This window comes from Podarcis filfolensis (genome assembly GCF_964270895.1).
Source record: "Podarcis filfolensis genome assembly, chromosome: 4".
Taxonomy (NCBI): domain Eukaryota; kingdom Metazoa; phylum Chordata; class Lepidosauria; order Squamata; family Lacertidae; genus Podarcis; species Podarcis filfolensis.
The window spans coordinates 47,348,247-47,372,806 of NC_139607.1; the positions used below are offsets into that span (position 1 = coordinate 47,348,247).

General features: G+C 37.5%; 1 protein-coding gene across 1 annotated transcript in view; it reads left to right on the forward strand.

The window, feature by feature from the left end:
* Positions 1-22,083, forward strand: part of USP9X (ubiquitin specific peptidase 9 X-linked) — a 65,452-nt gene extending 43,369 nt beyond the window's left edge. The window contains exons 25-45 of the mRNA XM_083612476.1: positions 204-329; positions 1,219-1,385; positions 2,258-2,366; positions 3,711-3,857; positions 4,056-4,202; positions 5,017-5,239; positions 6,183-6,403; positions 7,656-7,846; positions 8,884-9,057; positions 10,268-10,409; positions 10,925-11,675; positions 12,267-12,390; positions 12,687-12,912; positions 13,817-13,946; positions 14,449-14,634; positions 15,430-15,650; positions 15,988-16,076; positions 17,376-17,532; positions 17,968-18,180; positions 18,878-18,973; positions 20,335-22,083. Coding sequence (XP_083468602.1) covers positions 204-329; positions 1,219-1,385; positions 2,258-2,366; positions 3,711-3,857; positions 4,056-4,202; positions 5,017-5,239; positions 6,183-6,403; positions 7,656-7,846; positions 8,884-9,057; positions 10,268-10,409; positions 10,925-11,675; positions 12,267-12,390; positions 12,687-12,912; positions 13,817-13,946; positions 14,449-14,634; positions 15,430-15,650; positions 15,988-16,076; positions 17,376-17,532; positions 17,968-18,180; positions 18,878-18,973; positions 20,335-20,469 — 3,975 coding nt within the window. The 3' untranslated portion in view covers positions 20,470-22,083. The remainder of the gene's footprint in view (positions 1-203; positions 330-1,218; positions 1,386-2,257; positions 2,367-3,710; positions 3,858-4,055; positions 4,203-5,016; positions 5,240-6,182; positions 6,404-7,655; positions 7,847-8,883; positions 9,058-10,267; positions 10,410-10,924; positions 11,676-12,266; positions 12,391-12,686; positions 12,913-13,816; positions 13,947-14,448; positions 14,635-15,429; positions 15,651-15,987; positions 16,077-17,375; positions 17,533-17,967; positions 18,181-18,877; positions 18,974-20,334) is intronic.
* Positions 22,084-24,560: the final 2,477 nt, after the last annotated feature.

A 24,560-nucleotide genomic window follows, 5' to 3' on the forward strand; every position in this document is an offset into this window, starting at 1 on the left:
CTTCCCAAGTTGACAGTACAGGGCCAGATGGACTTGGTATGAGCTTCAGCCTCCAGTGCAAGAATACAGACTCATGGATTCAGATTTGTGGGAAATGTATTAAGTGTTTGCTTTTTTTACTCTTGCTCTCTATGCTTCTTTCTCCCTGTCTGAAGTAAAAACATTTGGAACAGTTATATTTGATGCTATCTTTCTATTTTTAGGCTTCAAAATATATCCCTGATATTTGTGTTATTAGAGCAGTGCAGAAAATAGTTTGGGCTTCAGGATGTGGATCAGTACAGCTGGTATTCAGTTCAAATGAGGATATTAGTAAAATTTATGAGAAGGTAAGAAATCCTAAGCAACCTTTTCTCTCAAACTGATCTTTGATAAGGGCTATCCTAGGAAATTCAGACTTCAAGTGGCCTGTTTAGAAATTGTAAGCATTTTTATATGATTTTAAATAATTTTCATCTAATAGATTTCCGAGTTAAATTGTTGGTAGTTACTTTGCTGGCACTTTTGTTGAGAGAATGCCTTTATAGCTTTTAATAAAACACTTCAGTGTTACCTCATTGAAGCATAACTTCGTAGCAGTCTCAGTGCCTTTTTACAGTCCCATGTGGATGGAGAATTCTTGGGTTGGGGCAACTGGTTAAAACGATTTAAACAGTTCTAATTTTGGCTCCCCTGTTTTGTTTTTTTCGGGTTGGTGTTGGTAAAACGTTTAGTTGGGGTTGGCGGTTATTTTAATTTGGGTCTTCTTCTTCTTCTTCTTCTTCTTCTTCCTTTTCATTTCTATTGATCTATTGGTTTGTTTGTTGCTTTTATAGGATTTTTTTGTTTGTTTTTTGATGTTTTGTTACATTTTTATATATGTTGTAAGCTGCCCAGAGTGGCTGGGGAAACCCAGCCAGATGGGCGGGATATAAATTTAAAAAATATTTTTTATTTATTACTATATTCCCCCTGCCTTTTCACTAATGCCTTTCCCCTTTCACATAATTTCAGCATTGTGTCAGAATTCATGTTTGTATGTGTGGCTGTAAATAAGATATCAGACCACATTATTATAATTAATCCCTGTTTCAGTTGTAGGCCTTACTCAGGCTGTAGGTTGTAGTAAGTAGATGTTTGTTCTCAGTATTGGTTTGTATCTGAAGGGAACAGTTAAGAAAATCATTAGTTACTCTTCCATACCTGTTTAAAGCCACTTATTTCTGATTAATTTTACAGACAAATGCAGGCAATGAACCAGATGCAGAAGATGAACAAGTTTGCTGTGAAGCACTCGAAGTGATGACCCTTTGTTTTGCCTTGATTCCAACAGCGCTGGATGCACTTAGCAAAGAAAAAGCTTGGCAGACATTTATCATTGACTTGTTGTTGCACTGTCACAGCAAGTAAGTGGTTTTTTTCATCTCACAGTTGCTGACTCCAGGTGGCAGCAGGTGACTGTAGATGCCCAATTCAAAGTACACTTGCTGGGCTGTGATTTCATTTGTATATCTCTAGATCATAATGGCTATCACTATAACTGTGGTATGGTGAAGAGGCAAAAGCCCTTCTGTACAAGCAAATGTGATTGCACAGAGCTTTCACTGATAGGACTGGTTAGGTCAATCCCACCTAATGGATCCAGATTTTCAGCTAGAAGCCAAAGGAGAGCAGCAACAATTATGATGTCATAAAGTCTCAACATTTCAGATGAAGTGTGCCCACAACTGGCTATGTCTTATCTCTTAAAGAACGATTCTCAAATATCTATATTTATCATTCCCCCAAATGTTACAGATGTGATGGACATCCTTGATTCTAAACTATCAGAACCAATTTGTGGGCTATCACAGATTCCACATTTAACATTCATCAGAAAGGACAGGTGATCTCCTACCCTTTATGGATCTGGTGTTCAGGCTCTTGTTTTTGTTTTCTGTCAACTAAATAACTTATAAGTGCCATTGCATTTGGTCCTTTTTGGTTCAAGTGCCTTCACAAAACACAGCTTCCCTTGTCACCCTTCTACAGCTGCAAGTCTGCATGCCCACTGCTACTTGGAAGACCCGCATCTCCAGTGGTCTCTTTGGAATCTGACAGCACCTTCATAATGTACATTTCAAATTACATTCCTCTTCCCTGAATCCTAGGAACTGGGAAAGCAGTGACACTCCTGATGAACATGCAGGGAAACTGTCCAGCAAATCTCAAATAAGATTTGTCTTGTTTACAAAGTATCTGTATTAATTTGATTTTTTTCTGGTTAATTTTTTTCCAGAACTGTTCGTCAGATGGCACAGGAACAGTTCTTCCTAATGGCTACCAGATGTTGTATGGGACAGAGACCTCTGCTTTTCTTTATAACTCTGTTGTTCACTGTTTTAGGGGTAAGGCATTTAAAACTCCACATTGTTACTTACACTGATGTCTATAAGAATTTCCTGCAATAGATTTTTATAGATACTTTCCAATAGCTCAGTGCAGTTAACAGATAATACTTGAAATACAGAAATTAAGATAGTATTATATATTTCATTTGCTTTTCCTTCTGAGCCCCACATTCAGTGTTATGAGCCTTGAGCATTTTATCACTGATACCAGTATCATGATTAATTCTACAATCAACTGGAGCTGTTCCTAGCTTTGAAACCAGGTTCACAAATCGGTATACACATGAAAACATTCAAGGTGGTTTGAATTGGACCCCTTTGAGTTGCAGCCAATTGATGTAGAAAGAAGGTTGCTTTTGCAGTAGGTCATTTTTCCCCTCTTGGGGGTTGGTGGACCTTCATGAAAGGTCTGGAGTGCGTTGGTGGGGCACAGTGAGAGGCGGAATTGCTGAAACTTGGGTTGAGGCAGCTGACATTAATCTTGCTTTTGGATGCAACCCATTGGTTTTGTTAATTTCTTTAAATCTCCAATTACATTTATAATCTACATTTTTGGACTGTTTGACAGATGGCTAACCTGTGATACTACAGGTATTGTTGGACTGCAACTCCCATCAGCTCCCACATGGTCATTAGTTAGGGAGAGCATAGGTAAACTATGATGGCCACCAACTTGGATGGTTTTAAAAGGGGATTTGACAGATTCCTGCTATCAGAGCAGTATGCACTCAGGTCATGTTTGGGGACTTTGCATAGGCCATCTGGTTGCATAGGCCAACTGTGAGAACAGGATTCTGAACTACATCGGGGGTGGGGAAGATTAACCCACAGGTTAATCTTAGTCTTCCAGGCGGTCCATTTGGCCCACCGGATTTCCCCCCCGCAAATCATGGCCACCCACTCATCAGCTGTCATCACTAGCAATGTCAGCAGATAGGTGAAAGAGCAGGATTCAATATTGCATTGGTTGTGCGATCCTGGTCCCAGCAGACAAGAGGATCACACCGCCTAGACATTAGGATTTAATCTCCACATCAGCTAATGAGCAAAGAGTAGAGATGGGAGCTAGATCCATGCAATATAAGGTATTTAAAAGGGAGAGGTGGGGGGGGGGAGAGAGATCTGCAAAGGTTTTTGCAAGTCTCCTCCCCAATGTCAAGTAAAGGCAGTGTGCTGGAGAAGTCTCCATGTTGTCTTTGCTTGCAAGACCCACCTCTCCCTTACATGTCAAGTGATGGAGAAGGGCTAAAGAGGTCGCCACTCTTGCTTTAAGAAACATTCTGTGTTGCTGTTAATGTAAATTACCTTTTTGAATTTACTCATGACCTCTTTCTCTTACAGAGTACTGCACGAGAACGTGCTAAGCATTCAGGGGACTACTTTACTCTATTAAGACATCTTCTTAATTATGCATACAATAGTAATATTAATGTGCCCAATGCTGAAGTTCTGCTTAATAATGAAATAGACTGGCTTAAAAGGATTAGGGTAAGTTTTGTTGTTAGTTTTATTAATTTTACTGATCGTTTTATCTGTTAACAGTTATGTTTTATCTGCCATGTTTATAAGACAGAAGGTGGGAGCATATTTGTAATGAGTTGTAGCAGTATGTATTTTCATTTTAAAGTGAGTTCCCAGAACTCGTGACACAGCGTTTTTTCTTTCCTTTTTCTTTTCTTTTGTTAGGATGAAGTGAAAAGAACAGGAGAAACAGGTGTAGAAGAGACTATCTTAGAAGGTCACCTTGGAGTAACAAAGGAATTATTGGCATTTCAAACTCCTGAAAAAAAGTACCATATTGGATGTGAAAAAGGAGGTGCTAATCTCATTAAAGTAAGTAATTGCTATATGGAAAAAACTAAAATCATAATGAAGTAGCTTGGTAAGTAGGACCTTGTAAACAAACATATAGATTTAATTAAATTTGAATAATTTTTAGGAGAGCAGGAAATGGTTTTTATAGAAATGTACGAATTCAGTCCATCATAAAATTGCTGCTGATAATCTTGTGAGAAACCCACTTTTTAACAAATCAAAGACAAAAGTGAATGATGGATTATACTGTGAGATAAAGCTGGAATTCATAACTTCTCAGTTTAATGTGAAGAAGGACTTCATTGATGACTTGTCCCTTCGTTGATGACTTGTCCCAGGGCAGGCAGAGTTGCATGATTTAGCATTACCGTACAGTAATAGATTGGCTCAATTCAGTGTGCTATCCATTGTGGTTTTTTTTAAACATTTCCTATGAATTTTGATCATGCTGGAGCATGGCTAAAGGATTGGAAGGGCTAGGATTGGGTGTATGTAAATTATAGAGGGCAAGTGGGCTGTTTCTTAGACTCAGGAAAATGGTGCTAGGTTTCCTTTTTGCCTTGGAATCCTTGTTCAGGCTTCCGTTCCTTCTAGTAGTTGACCCCCAAAGGTTTAAAGTCATGAGACATTTTGAATCTTTTTGAGTTGTGGAATAATCTATTGAATTGTATTGTCTTGCTATTGTTTGAAGTTATGAGATGTATTTCTCATTGTGTATTTTAATTGTTTATGTGTTGACCAGTTTGCTGTTTTGAATTAAAAACAGTATATAAATGGCAATAAAATTATGGATAACTTGATTTTTTTTCACTTTCCCTTTTTTGTTTTTCAGGAGTTAATAGATGATTTCATCTTTCCAGCCTCGAATGTTTACTTACAGTACATGAGGAATGGAGAATTGCCCGCTGAGCAGGCCATACCAGTCTGTAGTTCCCCAGCTACTATTAATGCTGGATTTGAGTTGCTAGTAGCACTTGCAGTGGGCTGTGTCCGAAATCTCAAACAAATAGTAGATACTTTGACTGAAATGTATTATATAGGCACTGCAATAACTAGTAAGTATTTTTCATAGATTTTATGCTCTATTTAATATGAAGCTTATATTGATTTAAATATTTGTCATGTTTTAGACATGATTGGAAATCAAATAATTGCATATACTTTTTGCTTTTCCAAAATGGTATTTTGTTTGATATCGAATGATGTAGACCCATTTGAAATCAGTGACAAGTAACAAGCCCATTAATGTCATTGAGTATTCTAATTGACATTGGATATAATCATTTGTCTTTTCCTTGAAGTAATTGCCAGATATATTAATTATAATTCCTAAGATGAAATGCATAGAGAATAGTATCTGTGGTTGGGATGCATGCTTTGCATATTGAAGCAGTTCCTGTATAGACATAGGCATTTGTAGTAGGATTTTCCATTTCAATAAATTTACTGACATCTGAGGCTGCTTCAGAGGCACCCAACGGTCTAAGGTTGTTGTGGGGAGTTTTTTTGGGGGGGGAGGGGGGCAGGGAAAATACATGGAAGGAGGTGTTCCCATTGGTGCAAAGACCCACCATAGATCTTTGAATCTTGTCCCATTTGTTTACAGGCTTAGTATAAGCAAGCTAATAAATTGATTTACAAATCTCTCAAGAATGCTAGTGATCTCTAAATAGTATAATTATTTAAAGCAGGAGTAGGCAGTGTAGTGTCCAAAACACTTGGTGGGCACCATGTTGACTATCCCTGATTTAAGGGGTACTCAATTTTAAGCTGCTTTTTATTGTAGGCTTCATTTTGATTAAATGCAAATATCAAATCTGAGATTTTGTGTGCCAAGGACTGGAATAAGAAAATATACTTAGTAAGTCTCATTGATCACTGGAACAGGCTTTGAAATGAACTTATTCAGTACTAGGGTATTAAGCTAATGGCTGTTCAGAAGTGTATAGTTTTATTTAGAAGCTGAGCTAATTTTCTAATACAATTGATTTCTCCTAGCTTGTGAAGCACTAACAGAATGGGAGTATCTTCCACCTGTTGGACCACGACCACCAAAGGGATTTGTAGGGCTAAAAAATGCAGGTGCCACTTGCTACATGAATTCTGTCATTCAGCAGCTGTACATGATTCCTGCCATCAGGAATGGAATCCTTGCAATTGAAGGCACAGGAAGTGATGTAGATGATGATATGTCTGGAGATGAGAAGCAAGACAACGAGGTAACACTATATTGTTTTTGACAAATTTTAATGTAGTTTAAGACTTCCCCTCCTCCCATAGCCCTATACTGTATATCTAGTTGTAATGGGAGATATTCAACTTTACACATACTCAGAATTGATAAAATGACTTGAAGAGAAATAAAAAGGAATTTATGGCCACTGGGGGCGGGGGGAGACCATAAAGTGATACTATTTGTGGAAACCGGAGAACAATTCCAAACTGGTGCAACACAATAGAATGCCCACTATCAAAGCAATTGATATTGCTATAAATAAGCAATCAAAAGTTGGTAGTCCCATGCTGCTTTTTATTGTTTAATTAAACACAAAGATCTCAACCCATTGGGTGACACCCAAGTAAGGTCATACTCAGAGTAGTTCAACTGATTTCTGGGACAATTCTTTAATAATGTTAGTGGTACATTTTATTTAGCTTTTTTATTAATCTGCAATTTTCTTTTACATTGACAGCTGTAGAAAGTGTAATTTCAGTAAAATGCAGCAGTTTTTGAAGAATTGATCTGCTAGTTTTCTTAAGCAAAAATAGTCTTACAACACCTTAAAGACTAGCATATTGATTACGGCAGAAGCTTTTTGTTAGACTTTAAAGTGCCATAACAAGAACTCTTGGGTGGTTGTTATTAATTAAAGTAACATTTCCCCCTTTTCGGTATATGAGATTTCGTAATAAGGGTCAATTATAATGGGTAATGGGATAAAGGTATAATGACAATAAATCATCTTGATTGTATTTACTCTGAAAAAAGAGTAAAAAACAAACAAACTGTGAGGGCTGCTTCCCACGAGTCTTGTTTTTGTACATGAGTATAGATGTCCACATACATAGGTGGAAGTAAGTGGGTGCAAGATGGCTTTCTAGTCCTTTGAAAAGCCTCTCACAAGGGTAGGAGGAGCTTCCTATGCATGGCACAGTCATGGTGTTTTGGACTTACTGAAAAAAGTAATTGGAAAAGACTGATGTCTGTTTCCATATCTGTAAAAATCGCAAGCGGAACAATCCTGTTGCTTAATATGAGAATCTTTAGGTTGCCCACCTGGACTTTGGAACTGAACTGCTTTAGTTGACGTTAGAACCTTCATAGGGTTTCATATGTACTTGCATTTAATCTGAGCTGCTACTATTATTTCTCTAGCAGACATTACTAGGTTCTGTTCATAAGGCATATTAATTTCTATTTATTTTTTCATGCTTACCATTTATATTACATTACTTTTTTAATGTTAAAAGAGCAATGTTGACCCACGGGATGAAGTATTTGGCTATCCACATCAGTATGAAGATAAACCAAGCTTAAGTAAAACAGAAGACAGAAAAGAATACAACATAGGCGTATTAAGACATCTCCAGGTCATCTTTGGTCACTTAGCAGCTTCTAGGTTACAGTACTATGTACCCAGAGGGTTTTGGAAGCAATTCAGGTAAATAGGAAATTAACTTATGTTGAACTGTGTTTATGTGAAGTCTTATGATAGAAACAGTATATGTTTAATGAAATGCAGTGGAATTTAATATATACTCCTTAAGTGACACTGTGATGTGTATCTTTTTAATCATGCAGAAAGCAAGGTCAGGAAACCCCAAAATCACTGCATAGATGAAAATATTGGGCTAGTTCAGACATGGGCTGAGTGGAAGGGCCATAGCTGAGGGGTAAGAGCACCTGCTTTGTATGCAGGCCCCAGGTTTGATCCCTGGCATCTCCAGGTACAGCTGGGAGAGACCTTAGCCGGAAACCCTGGAAAGCAGCTGCCAGTCAGTGTAGACAAGTATGTTAGATGGACCAGTGGACTGACTCAGTATAAGGCAGCTTCCTGTGTTCCTATGTGTAGGGTGTAAATATGGCAGGAGCAAGCATTTACCCTCCTCTACAATAGGCAAAAGTCTTCAGTGTGAAATGGAACTTAGGCTTATACATTTCTATATGAGCAAGCCCCACTCATGAGAGTGGTCTACTGGTGGAGGAGGTGGCTGGAGTACTTGAGTAAGTTCCCAAGTTTCAGGCCCAGTAATGGTTCCAGGGCCTTAAGGCTCATATCTCTACCACGCTGAACATTTAGCCTTTTTATATCTGAACTAGAGCCGGGTCATTTCCCCCCAGTTTCAGAGTTCATCCAGTTTTGAGAATACATTTCACATCGCTCCTCCCTCACCTCAGTAAGGGGAAGGCAGTGCAAAGTGATTTGTCTATCGGTGTTCAATTTGTGGTTCCCCAAATGGGCACCGCCAGTCTGCTATCTCTGTATGCTGAGTGCCACCCCGAGTAAGCCAGAGTACTAGGTTACGTATTTTAAGAGCTGTGCAGCACTTATGAGGATTGCTAGCTAATTGTAATCTCAGCTTATATGAAGATAAATTTATATAATAGTGATGTAAACTACTTTAATTTTTTTATGCTACTTGATTTTGCTGTTAGAAATTCTGTGTGCTTTTATAATGAGAATCTTTTCCATCCTAGACTCTGGGGTGAGCCTGTAAATCTACGTGAACAGCATGACGCTTTAGAATTTTTTAACTCCTTGGTGGATAGCCTAGATGAAGCTTTAAAAGCCTTGGGTCACCCAGCAATGTTAAGTAAAGTTTTGGGAGGCTCCTTTGCTGATCAGAAGATCTGTCAAGGCTGCCCACATAGGTAAGTGTTTCTTCTCTATCATCTCATTTTCATAAAATCAAAGTAATAATGGGCACCCACTAAAAATATGCTACAAGTCTCCCATTTATGGAAAAGTACAGAGACCATTTAGGAGTGGTTCATATTAGCAAGTTACTCTAAATACAGCTGATGCAACGTTCTGAGCCATGTTGAGGAAAGTTATCAACCAAAGTTTCCAAAAAAAATTTCAGAGTCAGCTCTATGATAGCAAGACACACATTTTCTGACGTAATTAAGACGGCAATCACCAGATATTACATATCAGTTACATATCAGAGTATAGCCTGGTTCGTGCTGACATCCCCAGAGAAGCCTAGGCAACTCTATGGCTATAGCTGCTGACACTCAAGGCAACATGCTTTTGTGAGCCCACACTTAACGTTTGTAATTTGTCATTTGGTTTGACAAGTTGGACTTGCAACAAAATGATGCATTATGGCGCACTCCTCTTCTGGTGCCAGCCAGATATGCCTTTTTCATGTCCGTCTTCATTCCGCACCCACCCACCCCAAGATGCTCATAGTTTGTGATCTTATTAGACCTTATTAATTTGCCCCCCCCGCCCCTTAAAGAGTTTTGTCCTAAAGACATTTTTAGAGCCTGTAATATCTCCCTATTGTACATGGATTGTGCTGTTTTGGTTACAAAAGGCAACTGGAGAATGAATTTGTAATATGGTCAAAATAAATACGGTACTATATCTAGAGTGAAATTTCAAAATGCTTTTTTGAAAGCTGATGCTGTGTAAATGTTAAATAATAGTGAAGCACCCTAAATGTTCCTTAAGTGTATTCAAAATACTAGACTTTATGATATTTTACATTTTCAGATTAAGATGTACAGTAATCCCTACCAAAGTTTAAGTCCAGATTCTGAGACTGACTTGCCTCTTGGCTTGCTCACACATCACAGTTGTGGGTACTGATAGGAAGGTCTTGGTGCTGGTCATCATGCACTCGTGTCTATTGCTATTTTTCAGGACTGATAAAGTTGTGCTGAGACAGCTGAGAAAAAATGTCATAAGCATATTTATAACCTCTATGGAACAGATTTCTTGAGCGTTTTGTACACTTAAAATACACATTTTTGGTACTGTTTTCAAAACATTGCTTCAGGATGAAAACATTTTCTTGAATTCATACTATTACTATGTCAGCATAACTTAACCTAATCTGCCAACAATTAATAGGTACGAATGTGAAGAATCTTTTACAACGCTGAATGTAGATATAAGAAATCACCAAAACCTGCTTGACTCCTTGGAACAGTACGTCAAGGGAGACTTACTGGAAGGTGCAAATGCATATCATTGTGAAAAATGCAACAAGAAGGTAACTGAAATACAGCATTTTTCTTTCTCCTTTTTCTCTTTTAATAATAAAAAAAATACCTTTGAAAATTCATATGAACGTGCCAACTATTTAATTTTGGAAGACCTAATGCAATAACTGTAAGTCTCAGTTCTCCTACACAATGAAGCCATCTAAAATGTTTCAGGCATGGCCAAAGTTGGTCATGTTAGCTAGGGATAATGGGAATTGTAGTCCCAAAACAGCTGGAGGACCAAGTTTGGTGATGCCTGAAACATTTTAGATGGCTTCATGGTGTAGGAGAACACATATTTCATAACCACAATTCAGGAAGGACTGTTAAAGCTGCAAACCAGTCTTTTCGATATTATATCAAATTTGTCTGTGATGTGCAATGCATAATGTATTGATAGTTACTTGGTATATTATAGCACTTTGACAAAGAATTGTGGCAGTATTTTTCACTTGCATTTGTAGTTGGCATTGATAATTTGCGCAGATAGAATACATTAACATGTGAATCTTTTATTCCTTAGGTTGATACAGTTAAACGCTTGCTAATTAAAAAGTTGCCCCCAGTTCTTGCCATCCAACTAAAACGATTTGACTATGACTGGGAAAGAGAATGTGCAATCAAGTTCAACGACTATTTTGAATTTCCACGAGAGTTGGACATGGAACCTTATACAGTGGCAGGAGTAGCTAAACTAGAAGGGGATGATGTAAATCCTGAAAATCAGCTGATACAGAATGAACAGTCTGAAAATGAGCATTCTGGAAGTACTAAATACAGACTTGTTGGTGTATTGGTGCACAGTGGTCAAGCCAGTGGTGGACATTACTACTCTTACATAATTCAGAGAAATGGTGGAGATGGTGAGAAAAACAGATGGTATAAATTTGATGATGGTGACGTAACAGAATGCAAAATGGATGATGATGAAGAAATGAAAAATCAGTGTTTTGGTGGAGAGTACATGGGAGAAGTATTTGACCATATGATGAAGCGCATGTCTTACAGACGTCAGAAGAGGTGGTGGAATGCTTACATTCTCTTTTATGAACGTATGGACACAGTAGACAGAGACAATGAACTAATAAAATATATTTCAGAACTTACAATGACCACTAAACCCCATCAAATTAAAATGCCATCGGCCATTGAGCGAAGTGTACGGAAGCAAAATGTCCAGTTCATGCATAACCGAATGCAGTACAGCCTAGAATATTTCCAGTTCATAAAGAAATTACTGACTTGTAACAGTGTCTATCTAAATCCTCCTCCAGGTTAGTGTTTGGATATTTATAATAAATTTTGACAAGAGGTAGTAAAAGTATATAGCTTTTAACATTTCTCATATTGTTGTGTATCATTTTAAACATTACAAATTTGGATAAGAGACTATTGTTCCTCAGGCATTTTCTAATATGTAAGAGCGATAGAAAAGACAAGGTTGCTGTTTCCTTGGTGTTAAGCATTATTTACATTTGCTAAAAAAACGTATTTGGCCGATAAATGCAACAAAAAAGATACTGGTGTCTAACTGAAGTGCTGTGGTCTGTAAGTCCAACTGTTTTATAGATCACAAGAAAAAAATGTTTAGCAATGCTGACTGACAACTTAAATTTGAGTACTGAATTCTCTTAAATATCTTTCCTGGTTTTTTTTTTAAATAAAATTTAAATACCACTTACTATAACAAGTTACAAAAGTTTTTTTTGTTTTTACTATAACAAGAAATCTCTGAGAGGTTTACATAAAATATAATAAATCATTTAAGGTTTATATTGAGAGTCAGGTTGACAAACAACTTGGAATAATCTGTTGTATCACTTTCAAATAAATGTCTTAACATTTTGTGTTCTGTTTTTCTTTAGGACAGGATCATCTATTGCCTGAAGCAGAAGAAATAACCATGATTGGTGTTCAGCTTGCTGCTAGGTTTCTCTTTACCACAGGATTTCACACAAAGAAAATTGTCCGTGGTCCTGCCAGTGACTGGTATATTTGCCTTTAAGAAGAATTTGACTGTCATAAGTTTTATTGTACTGATTATATGATACAATTTAATCATTCAAAATGTGAAATAACAGTGCATTGAAACTGAGCCTCAAAACCACTGTTTCTAGTAGTTTTTAATTTTGTTAAAACTTGGGTTAATAAGGAATCCTGGTTCATATTAATCATGGTTAACAAAGCTCCTACTACTAACATGCAGTGCTGGATTTGAAGTGTCCACCTTTATACACAAGTCTGTTTTCTGGGTATGTGATGCTGTTAATTTATTTTTTTTCCAGGTATGATGCTCTGTGCATTCTCCTTCGTCATAGCAAGAATGTACGTTTTTGGTTTGCGCACAATGTCCTTTTCAATGTTTCAAATCGCTTCTCCGAATACCTTTTGGAATGCCCTAGTGCTGAAGTGAGGGGAGCATTTGCAAAACTTATAGTATTTATTGCACATTTTTCATTGCAAGATGGACCATGTCCTTCACCTTTTGCTTCACCTGGACCTTCTAGTCAGGTATGCTTTTTCTACAATCAGAATACAATAGTAGAGAGCTGTTAAATTCTATATAGTCTAAATGTAAATTGATATAATAGAATTTTTTTTATAAGGGTGACTTAATTAATCTCCATTTAGCACAGGGTGGGGAACTGTTGGCCCACAAAGGCTTTTTATGTGACCTGCCAACCCCCAACACATTTTGTGGCCACAGAAGTGTTGCTGCTTGGGCGAGGAAGCACCATTGCTCACTGCTTCTCCTCCTGGCTTCCTCCACCACTTCTGCAAAATTTAATTGCTCCTTGCTTTGAGGCACTACATGTCACTTTTATTGTAATTCCCAAGTAAACTGTCACTCCAAGAGTATTCGGTGATAATCACCAGTACGCTGCTATCTTTAGATACCCAAGCGCTCGAGAAGCAGCCGTTCCATTGGGAACTGTAAGAGAAGCCAGCTGTACCTTGCAGCAAGGGGCAGGGTGAGAGAAGCCAGACCCTTGGAAGTTTGGCGGTGAGGGAGTTGCAACCCTTGGGCTCAAAACAATTTCCCACCCCTGGTTTCAGAATTATTTATTTATTTGGTCTTTCTGCTATGTTCTTGACTACCTTCCTGAAGGTTACTGTTTGAATTGGTCTCATATTTAGCACCCCTGGCTCTCCCAGTTTAATCTGCTAAGTAATGTGTGATACATTCCTCTGTTATTCAGTATAGGATAAAACATTTTAATCACAGAAATTTGATACAGTGAATAGTTCAGGAATTGAATTTGATATCATTAGTTCTGATAATTAAACAATAAAAGTTGCATTTCATTCTGGTTCGAGAATTTATGTTCAGCTGGTCTTTTAACAGGCTGCAGTGAAGCAGCTTTACATGTTGAATAATAATAATAATGTCATCAACCTTTGTGTTGTTTTATAGGCCTATGACAATTTAAGTTTGAGCGACCATTTGCTGAGAGCAGTACTGAATCTTCTTCGAAGGGAAGTGTCTGAGCACGGGCGCCATTTGCAGCAATATTTCAACTTGTTTGTGATGTATGCCAACTTAGGTAATGTGATGTTTCACCCTAAAGGCTTTGTCCATGTTGTTCTGTCAGTGCACTTACTTAATAGTCTTGACTCTTGCCCATTGAATGCTTAATGATGCGGCACAAATTGTTATTAATAGCTTAAATCAGTGGTTTTCAGCCTGTGCTCTGGGGATCCCTTAATGCAGGACAGTCTTCTCTGGAAGACAGTTTACCCACCACTACCAATTTTTCCATAATCCCACAGCTGCAAGGGAAAAGAGTGTTGGCTGGTTTTTCCCCAGAGCTATTCCTCAGCAGACAATTGATGTGTTCTTAATATTGTTGAATCAGAAAGGTTTTGAGTGATTCTGGCTGGATTGTTGAAGGCATGGAGTATTGTATTCACAGTAAATGCCCATTTATGGATTTCCCAATGTGAACAGTTATCTGAATATTTTTTGTTTATATGATTCAGTTCAGTAGCTTAAATGTAGCTAAGTATGTTTTCATTATTCTTCCTCTTTTTCCAACTTCCCTTTAGGTGTAGCAGAAAAAACACAGCTTTTAAAACTAAATGTACCTGCCACATTTATGCTTGTGGCACTGGATGAAGGCCCAGGTCCTCCAATCAAATACCAGTATGCTGAACTAGGCAAACTATATACTGTGGTGTCCCAGTTAATCCGCTGTTGCAATGTGTCATCACGTATGCAGTCTTCTATCAATGGTACTGTTAACTCTGGAGCATTTAAACAGAATATATTTGTGATTAAATGTGTGTGGCAGTTTATTATTCATCATAGCATCTCACCAATCTTTTGTCTGTTATGCTGGCCTGTGTTTACTTAAAGATTTGGAAAAGTTTCAAATCATTAAAATACAGTAAGCTCACAACTTACACATGTTTAAGTTGTGCTCGTTCAGCTTTCCATGCTTGGCATTGTTTAAAGAAAAGAAATTAGAAAGGAGACATCCAGGAGAAAAGACTTTGGCAATCCCACCTGCCATTGTACCCAGTGTGTTTTGACTATACTTGATTTTTAGTTTAGGCATGATCCCTGGAATGTAACCTTCCATGTAAGTTGAGGATTTTCTATATTACCAGAACTGTATGTGCAAAGGTTGGTTCTCTTAAATGTGTCTAGATGTGACACAACTATTCCATATTTTGGTAGTGCAAGTTAAGCCTATTCCAAGGGAAGTCTTAGAAAAACCTTGTTTAATTGTACAGGCTTTGATTTTTCACTAAGGAATACTACCAAACCCCATGTTTTACAAAACCAGCCGCAATGCTTTACAGTGATCATAACTGTTACATCAGAAGTTTAATCTGTATCTGTCAGACTCGGCCTAGGTGAATACTTATAGAATAGCAATTTTCATAATCGAACAAGAGACATTTCATATATGTATGTAATGTACTTCACATGTTCTGTGAAGTAATTAAAAAGATGACATTAAATAGTACCTTGTTGGTTTCTGTAGTTCAAATAAAAAATAATATAACAACATTTCTTTTTAGGTAATCCTCCACTTAGCAACCCTTATGGTGATACTAATTTATCACAGCCTATAATGGCACTTCAGCAGAATGTGGCAGACATCTTGTTTGTGAGAACTAGTTATGTGAAAAAAATAATTGAAGACTGCAGTAACTCAGAAGAGACCATCAAACTACTTCGCTTCTGCTGTTGGGAGAATCCTCAGTTTTCATCTACAGTCCTTAGTGAACTACTTTGGCAGGTAAAAAATGATTAAAATGTCAGGAAAGGTGTGTTTTATTCAAGAGGTTGATGTGCAGAGATTATTGTCCCTTGATTTTCATCCTGTTAGTCTTTAGAGTTGCAACAAGTAGTGGTTACTTTAAAAAAAGTCACCACCAGAGAAAATGAATGCTCTTTCAATGATAAAGCCTAATTTAACAGAAATATTTCCTTGGCTTGCGGCGTTGAAATGAAAGCTCATTCATAATATAATACTGTACCCCTCCAGTTCTTCATAGCATGAATTCTCCTGTACTACACACTTAAATAATCATTAATTGCATGTTAATATTTTCCTCAAATTCCACTTTTTAAAGGTTGCATATTCATACACATATGAACTTCGACCGTACTTGGATCTCCTTCTGCAAATCTTGCTAATTGAGGACTCTTGGCAGACTCACAGGTTAGCACTTGGGTTTCTTGGGTTTTTGGGGTCTACATTTTTTGCATTAATAATGTGGTGCTTCTGTGTGAAAGTCTTTGTAATTGCTTCATGGAGACATAGCAGATTTTAGTTGCCTACTGGAAACAATAAAGTACCTTAAGCTGTATCCAAAGTGACTGTTACCAGAGCATATGGGGACTGCCAAATGCTCATGCACTCACTCTCTCTCTCTCTCTATATATATATATATATAGAGAGAGAGAGAGAGGGATATGATATATATGATAAATTAGCTAGCAAGGTTTTTGTGCAATTGTTACTTTAAATTAAATTATACAGATGAGTTTAGTTGTTAAAACTGTTAAGCTGTTAATTCCTTGGTTCAGCTATCTTCTCTGAGAATGCTTTAGGTGGTTCTGGATAAAGCATTATTCTCTTCTCTGCTTCCCATCTGTTACATGGGGGTGATAATACTGGTCTACCTTCTTCTTCTTTGGCAATCACTTGTAGCCGAGTACGGTTGTCTTCCGTGAACAGGGTCTTAACAGTGAGTCCATAAGTGACTGGGGGAGCCAATTCTGGATCCGCACATCCTTCCACAGTGGGGACATAGGTTTCTGGGTGGATGTTGATCATGGCGGCATACTTTACCAGGGAGAAGACAAGAAGGACTACTGAGATGAGGGGGAACTGTTTTGAGTACTTGGGAAAACTGCTATATAAACACTGAGCCTTATTAAATTGGTTGAGTGTTCTATTTTGTGTGAATCAATCTGCTATAAAAATCATTCAGGCTAGAGCTCAAAAGGATTTTTAATTTTATTTCTGCAGGGAAGTGGAGGGAGTTTATGGTAGAGAAACAGCAGCTGGGTTCAGGAAAGCTTAGGCAGAAATGGAGACCTGAGGTCACTTTGCATGGGCCCTAAAAAAAAAATCTGGTACAGGCCATAATGGTGATTACCAAGTGAGAAAATGAACACATTCTGCATATTTAGATGTCACTCTTTTAGAAGAGGGTGTGAAGAAATAAATAAAAAATATCACTGACAGTCCTTCACAACTACTGGTACTCTGTAATGATATGGCAAGATCCTAGAAGAGAGACATTCCATCTTGTTATGAGTAGAGGGGGCATGTCTCTCCTAAGATTGTGTCTTACACCCACAGTTTTGCAAGTACAGACACTGATTATCTGGATCTGCTGGGTCTAAGCTTGTTCAACATTTTAATGCTAGCCCTTTAGGATGCTGACATTTACATGCATGTTTATAGTCTGTGTGAAATTCTGACTTTTTGGTGCGTTTGGGATTCTCTTAGGATTCACAATGCACTTAAAGGAATTCCAGATGACCGGGATGGGCTATTTGATACCATTCAACGCTCTAAGAATCATTATCAGAAAAGGGCTTACCAGTGTATAAAGTGTATGGTAGCTCTTTTCAGCAACTGTCCAGTAGCCTACCAGATTTTACAGGTAATTACTTTTATCTCAAGAAAAAATTACTTTCTCTGTTTTTCCAATGCTACGAAGAGAGGGACAGGACTGAACCAAGTTTAGTTATAACAGAACTCTTTCTGTAGAGTCACTAAGATAAAGCCATGGTCTTATATATTTTATCCAAATAAATTGGGGGGAAAACCACCAGGAGCAAATGTCTATTCCCTCATAGAAATAAAATTAGAATAGAATTGTAGGATTGGAAGGGAGGTATCTCAACGAAAGCATCCATGTCAAAATAGAACTGTAGGGACCTTACTGGAGTATTTTTTGTTTGCTTTGGTTTTTTGTTTTACAAAAATCAAGAGTAATGAATGGGAAACTATACACCCCGTTTAAAAAGCTGCATTGGACTGAGGTGTGTTTAGAAGTAATTTTAAAATACTGAATGGCCTTTTTTCATCTTTTCAGAGCAATGGAGATTTGAAGAGAAAGTGGACCTGGGCAGTAGAGTGGCTTGGAGATGAGCTTGAACGTAGGCCATACACTGGCAATCCACAGTATACATATAACAATTGGTCTCCTCCGGTCCAGAGTAATGAAACATCAAATGGCTACTTCCTAGAGAGATCACACAGTGCAAGAATGACCCTTGCAAAAGCTTGTGAGCTATGCCCAGAGGAGGTAAGGAGTGAATTTACAACTAATGTTGCTTTGGCATTCTTTGGAAGACAAACAACTTGTTTCATAAAATTCCTGATAGAAATATATGTTAGTTACATAGTTGAAGTGCTAGCTGGCACTATAAGATTTATGAGTTGTTTCTTGCTTAGTGAGACTTCGGAACTCATAAGTAGGCAGGAGTTAAGTCCTCCACTGTACCAAGTGCCTCCAGTTATCACTGTGAGAGGCAAGGGAGATTGAGCACTCCTCTGGCCACAGCCTCCAAACCTGTAATTCTTAATATAGCAGCATCTACTTCTGATAGCTGTTACATAGTATAGGATTTAGAGAGGTGCCTGCAGAAGGGGTTGGCAGAAGCTGAATTTCTTTCTTGTTCCTTCTCAAAAAGAGCTGCTTCCAAGTGTCCGGGTATCCTGATTCATTTGGGGCGGGAGAATCTGCCCAGATTTTTATTTTGGAGTTCCTCCCTTAGGCTCCATGTCATAGCCAACCATATATCAGGGTTGCCCAAACCCTTAGGAGAGGCTGGGATAGTGGGCAGTGATGTGATGGAAGCGGCAGGGTAGTCAGCTTCCGCCCACACATTCTGCAGGAATTTCTCTGGGTCCAATCAATTGCCAGAAGAAAATGAGGGCAAGGAATTTAAATGTGAAAAGTAGTTTTATTTTTTGTTTTAATGGGCAATTTTCATTTTTAGGAACCAGATGACCCAGATGCCCCTGATGAGCATGAGTCCTCTCCACCAGAAGATGCTCCATTGTATCCCCATTCGCCTGGTTCCCAGTATCAACAGGTAAGCAGAGAATTATCTGTAAAACATGTCAATTCATTTTGGTATCCTTTGAACTTTTTACTTCAGCTTTTAAAAAACATATTGCCAGTTTTATTCCTTTTAGGACAAGGATAACTGTTTGACAAGAACATCATAGAATGTGATTCAGGTAGACGGGCTCTTCCAGCAAAGTGTAATGTGCAGACAGGTTTTTTGTTCTTTAGTATCTTGTGAATGCCCTCACACACAACCATCATATGGGAACAATTATCTAACTTTTTTCTCTGTGAGCCAGCAAGCCAACTTGAATCAGCTCATAGGTGCATCCAGAGAAAAACTAAATTCCCCCAATATGACATGTCCATTGATGCTTTGAAGACCACTTTAAAAAACAACCTATGCATTGTAAAATGTCTAAAATGTCACCCAAGTTTTGCACACAGTGATCTGCTAATAGAAGTTTCTGAACCAGCATTGAAGTCTGATTCTGCCCTGCTATAGTTCATGTATAACACCATGTGACCTTAAGTTGCATGTATGTACATCTCTTAAAAGTTAAATGCCTTTGTAAATGTAGTGCTAACTCCAGAAAGCTAAAATTGTAATTATCTTGCATTACCTTCATAAGTCATACATAACCAGTATTTGTTCCATTTCCTTTCCTAAATAATTAATTCTATATCCTTAATCTGTTAATTTCCTTTCCTGCTCATTTTCCTTCATCTTGCTTTCTTTATCGATGTGTTCAGCAGAGCAGTTGGTAAGTGATATAGACCCAGTCTCCTCAAAGTTGAAACACGTTTAACCACCAGCTCCCTTATTTGTTAGTGTGTGGTGTCTTCACTTTCTCACAAGAGCTGGCTTTTTTCACCTCCTAACATGCACAATGGCTATATTTTAAGTCCAATTTTAGGTTCGTAGTTGACCCAGCTTCACATTACACAAAGGTACACGAATGTTTTACATCTGCCAGTTTAGATGTGTTAACAGTTAAAACAAACATATTTGATGATGATCACCTCAAGTCATTTTATTAAGTTTGACACAAGAAATATACTGTCCCTTTGGAAGAAAGGCCATTCACAATTATCACTTCCTGCTTCTGTGTACTAATTAAAACTTTCCTCCCCACCATTCCATTTCTGAAGATTTGTTATGAGGACCTTCACATAAAGCTTCAGCTTTTGCATGAAGTTGGAATTAATTAACTGTAACCTTTCAATTTCAGTGCAAATTTATCTGTTCTATTTTTAGTTGGCGGTAAGTGTGAGTAGCTCTCTAGTTGTAATTTAAAAATATAAATTATTGCTTGCCCAGTTCCCTGAGCTACTTTTTTGGGGAAATATAGAAGTTATTCTTAACATGTGTTTTGTCTCTTCCAGAATAACCATGTGCATGGACAACCATATACAGGCCCAGCAGCACATCATATGAACAACCCTCAGCGAACTGGCCAACGAGCACAAGAAAATTATGAAGGCAGTGAAGAGGTGTCACCGCCTCAGACGAAAGAATAGTGGAAATGCACATAATTAACTTGCCCCATCAAGACTGTGCACCCAGGCCTTACAGTCCAACTTTTCTCTGTGTCTGGCTAATATTTAGAAAAACTATTCCTAATCAACATGGAGTGAAGAGTCTATTCACTGTCTTATCTGCAGAAATTTGCTGTCAATATATAACCTGCCTGCAGTGGAAAGTGTATAGTGTTTTGTAATAAATGGCCTGATGCTAATGTGTAAATGGCAAAGGTGTATATAGTATATTAATGTTTGACTGTTAATTCTTAAGCAAGAAACATTTTTTTGTCTTGATGAGACTCACAGATCTACAACAATTAATTTCTTGATATATCCGCTGCGCTCTACAACCAGTGTTGCCTGCCTAATGGCAGTTGGATCAACTTCTTTCCCCAAAAAAGTAAGCCTCTCCATGTCAACCAGAAAAATAGTTTCATGTTAATTCTTTGCCACTGGAGTCAATTTTACTATGAGCAACGTAATGACTGGTAACCTTTTAATTATTTGGTTGATGTGGAAAATTGGTGATGTAACATTGTTTCTAGGTCTTTTTTCATTGCCTTTTTCATTCTGGTATTAGGTTAATCACTTTGAAGCTATAGTTAAGCTGTAACATTTAGCATGGCTTCACACCAGGTTAGTGTAGCCAGTGAGGAAAGAAAAATTACAGTTGTCCCAGAGTGACAACTGTGTTGTTCAGAGCCTATTCTTCTGCCACCTAGAATATAAAACAGGGAGGGGAGGGTTGGGCAATGTGACAAACAGGTGGTTTTCAGTTGCACATATGTTCCTCACATCTGATGTTTGACAGTTTTGTCTCTGGGTGGGATAAAAGAACACTTAGTTTTCAGTAATAGGAAATTAAAAGATTTAAAACAAATATGCAAATTTTTGCTATGCCAGGATGCCTGGAGCATAATAGACTGTATTTGGTGTGCTTGTTTTGTTTCTTTGGTAGAGCTTATTTGATAAACTTCTAACACTTTCCTTTCTACTGCATTGCAGTGAAGTGGAAGTCAACAAAATCACACAATACTTGTGAGTGCCACTGCACCAAGTTAACTTGCTGGTTTTCTGCTCGTTCACAATTCTACTTGAAAACAAGAATTGAATCTTAGCTCTTTGTCCATGATAAGAGAAATCGAAACCTTAGAAGCAGAGTTTGATTATTAAAAAAACAAACAAACTACTGGTTAGTCAAATACAAAACTGAGGTATCTCTATTCCAGAGTAAACATTTGTTTAAGGACTTCAAGGAAGACATCAGTAAATACTGTATTTAAATTAAAATTGGTAACTTGAATGTGTGTAATTATTTTGGAATCTGTCGAAAAACCAAATACCCCTGCAAAACAGATACAGCCCACCCTATACTATTTAAATATTTGCTGTTTTATTTTATAGAAATTATTTTGCTGAATTCACAAATAGAATTTGATTTAAGAAGACCATTTTTGTCCTGTGGTGTGTGTGTGGTTTTTTTTTTTTTTTAAACAGACTGCACAGGTAGTTGAATTCTGTGCACTATACCGAATTCTGGAACTAAAGTCGCATTGAGAATTGGTGAACAGAAATTTGACCCTTGACAAGAATAAAAAAGGAAAACTGTAATAGTTTCTTAATGTGACTATCTTGTACTTTTTGTATGTTTTATATATACATATATATTTAATGAGCACAAGCTTGAAGGTATTTTATACAATTGAGTTAATACAAAAATGCTGCTTATCAAACTGAGGATTTATAGTTGAACAAAGTGAGAAACTCACAAGTGCGTTCTTTTGCATTTAGTGTAATGAGATAGTCTTAAACCATTTTTAAATATTCTATGTAGCAGCAATCACTTTACCCTTCCAGATTTTCTCTAGTATTCATGTTAATTGTTATGTTTCTAACAGCAGTTAATTGGATTGGTTGACAACGTTTGAGTGAAACATTCCCCACGTACGTGGGTATGTTTAGTGTTGACTTAAATCAAAATATTAGCCTGTTTTGTATTAGAGCTGCAACAGTTCATATTTCCTTAGACCAGTAATTATTGTTAAAAATGTTTTTTCAAAGACTATCTTTCTATACAGGAACATGGAACTTGTTACTTTGGCCTTGGAAAAATGATTAGTGTCAAGTGATTGTGAAAATACTTTTTCTTTTTCTTTCTTTTTTAAACTTACTTTCACAAGGCTATGACAAAACCCTCCTGGAGATAGTTTTCAGACAACTACTTAGGAGGTATTGCAGGTTATCTTTTCCCCCTGGAAGAGAGACTCCTGAGACTATTGCCTCTTTAAAATTAATGTGTAGCAGAAACCTGAAAAATCATTTTCTTCCTTCTTGGCAAAACGTCTCATTTATTCATTTTAAGTGAAAATGTTCTGAATAATAATTAATGCATGCTTCTGTCAGAGTTTTGGCAGCAGTCACTTTAAAGCTGTAATGTAATACCTCAATATGAATGGCACACATTAAAACAAGTCCTCAAAGTGCCTAAAGGTTTAATTTTACTCTTCTGCTAATTATTGAATCCTAATTTTTGTTTGTAACAGCTAATGGGAAATCCCTGTCTTCCATAAAAGCAATCCATCCAACAGTAATCCTACATTTTTCCTAATCATTTGACATTAAATATATAGAAACTGATCACCCGTAGGAAAAGTTTTTAGTGTGTTTGTATCAGAATGTGTTTGTGTAAATAGTTTCCTTTGCTTACCAGAAGCAGTTCTTTGTGCAAATGAATTTTTGCCACTGACTTCAGTGAGTAAACTTTAACGTTCTGTTTTTGTGTTAGCGCTGCTAAATCACTCTAGTTAAGGAGGTATGCATGGCTACCAACTTGCTGGGTCTTCATTACATATTGTCACTTTGGGAGAGCTTTTGAATGCTGAAAGTAATGGGAGCCTCAGTTTTCATTTAAAAACTAATAGATTTTAGTGGTTGTGGAAACAAAAGTATGTCTGCAGTGTCCACTGAAGATTCAAAAAGCAAAAGAGAAATAAAAAGAATCCAAAATGGAATTTTAAACCTCATGATTCTTAAGCCATGTTATGTCTTTTTAAAAGGACCATGAATTTTAAAGAATTAGCTTTAGAAACACAAATATAATAATTAAATTTGCTTCCCAGTTGGATTTAAGTTGTAACTAGCAAACCTTTTCCTGGCAGTGTATTAAACTCTGGGTGTCATTAATTCATGTCATTACTAAATTACAAAGGAAAGTAAAGAGTTGGGAGTAGAATAAGTATGCTGTTGTCCCTTTAGCTACACATTTGTATAGAAGCGAATGTTCATCACCACGGTGGTATTATCGCAAAGTGCAATTACATTTTGAACTGAATGCAAAATATTAATTTGTTGTGATGTCCATCTTTTCTAGAAGGACGTTTCCTTCATACCTCCCTTGCATTTCAGTGCAGCTTTCCTGGGACAATTTTCATAAGTTGTTCAAGAGAACCAAGAAATCTCCCGTCCCCCCCCCCCAAAGTTCTGTATTATTCATAAACATGCTGGTAACACTAGCAAATGTTATATGGCTAAAAATTTACATTTGTTTTTCTTTCTCTGTTCAAGCAAGCTATGGTAGTATGTTTTTTTTTTTAAAAAAAGATCTTCCCAAAAAGGGAAATGCAGGATGCTAGAGAAAGTTATAGGGAAAAAGCAGTTGGGGGACGACGACACAAGCACTCTTCTTGAATGGAAATTATGGACGATAACAGAATATTGTGGCTGGCATAGTAGTGACTCCTCATGGCTGTAGATGCATCACCTCATTTACAGTAGATTAGTAGATCTTAGGAACCACTCATTAAAGGAAATGGGTAGAAAAGAACCTCCCTGCTCTCCCTCCTACATCTCCAAATCACCTTTCCTGAGGGTTGAAAAACCTGGGTGGGTTATGACCTTGGGAGCTAGGGGAAAGGGGAGAATTGCCCAAGATTTTGAAGTGTCTTCAGCAAAGATGCACTTGCACGAGGTTCTGCTGCCTGAGTTGGGACAATCTCCCCGTTCCACTGTGCCATAGCCCACCCACTCAAGGAGGACCCTCCAACCCTCAGAAAAGGGTGTTGGAGAGCGTAGGGGGTGAGGAGGGAGAA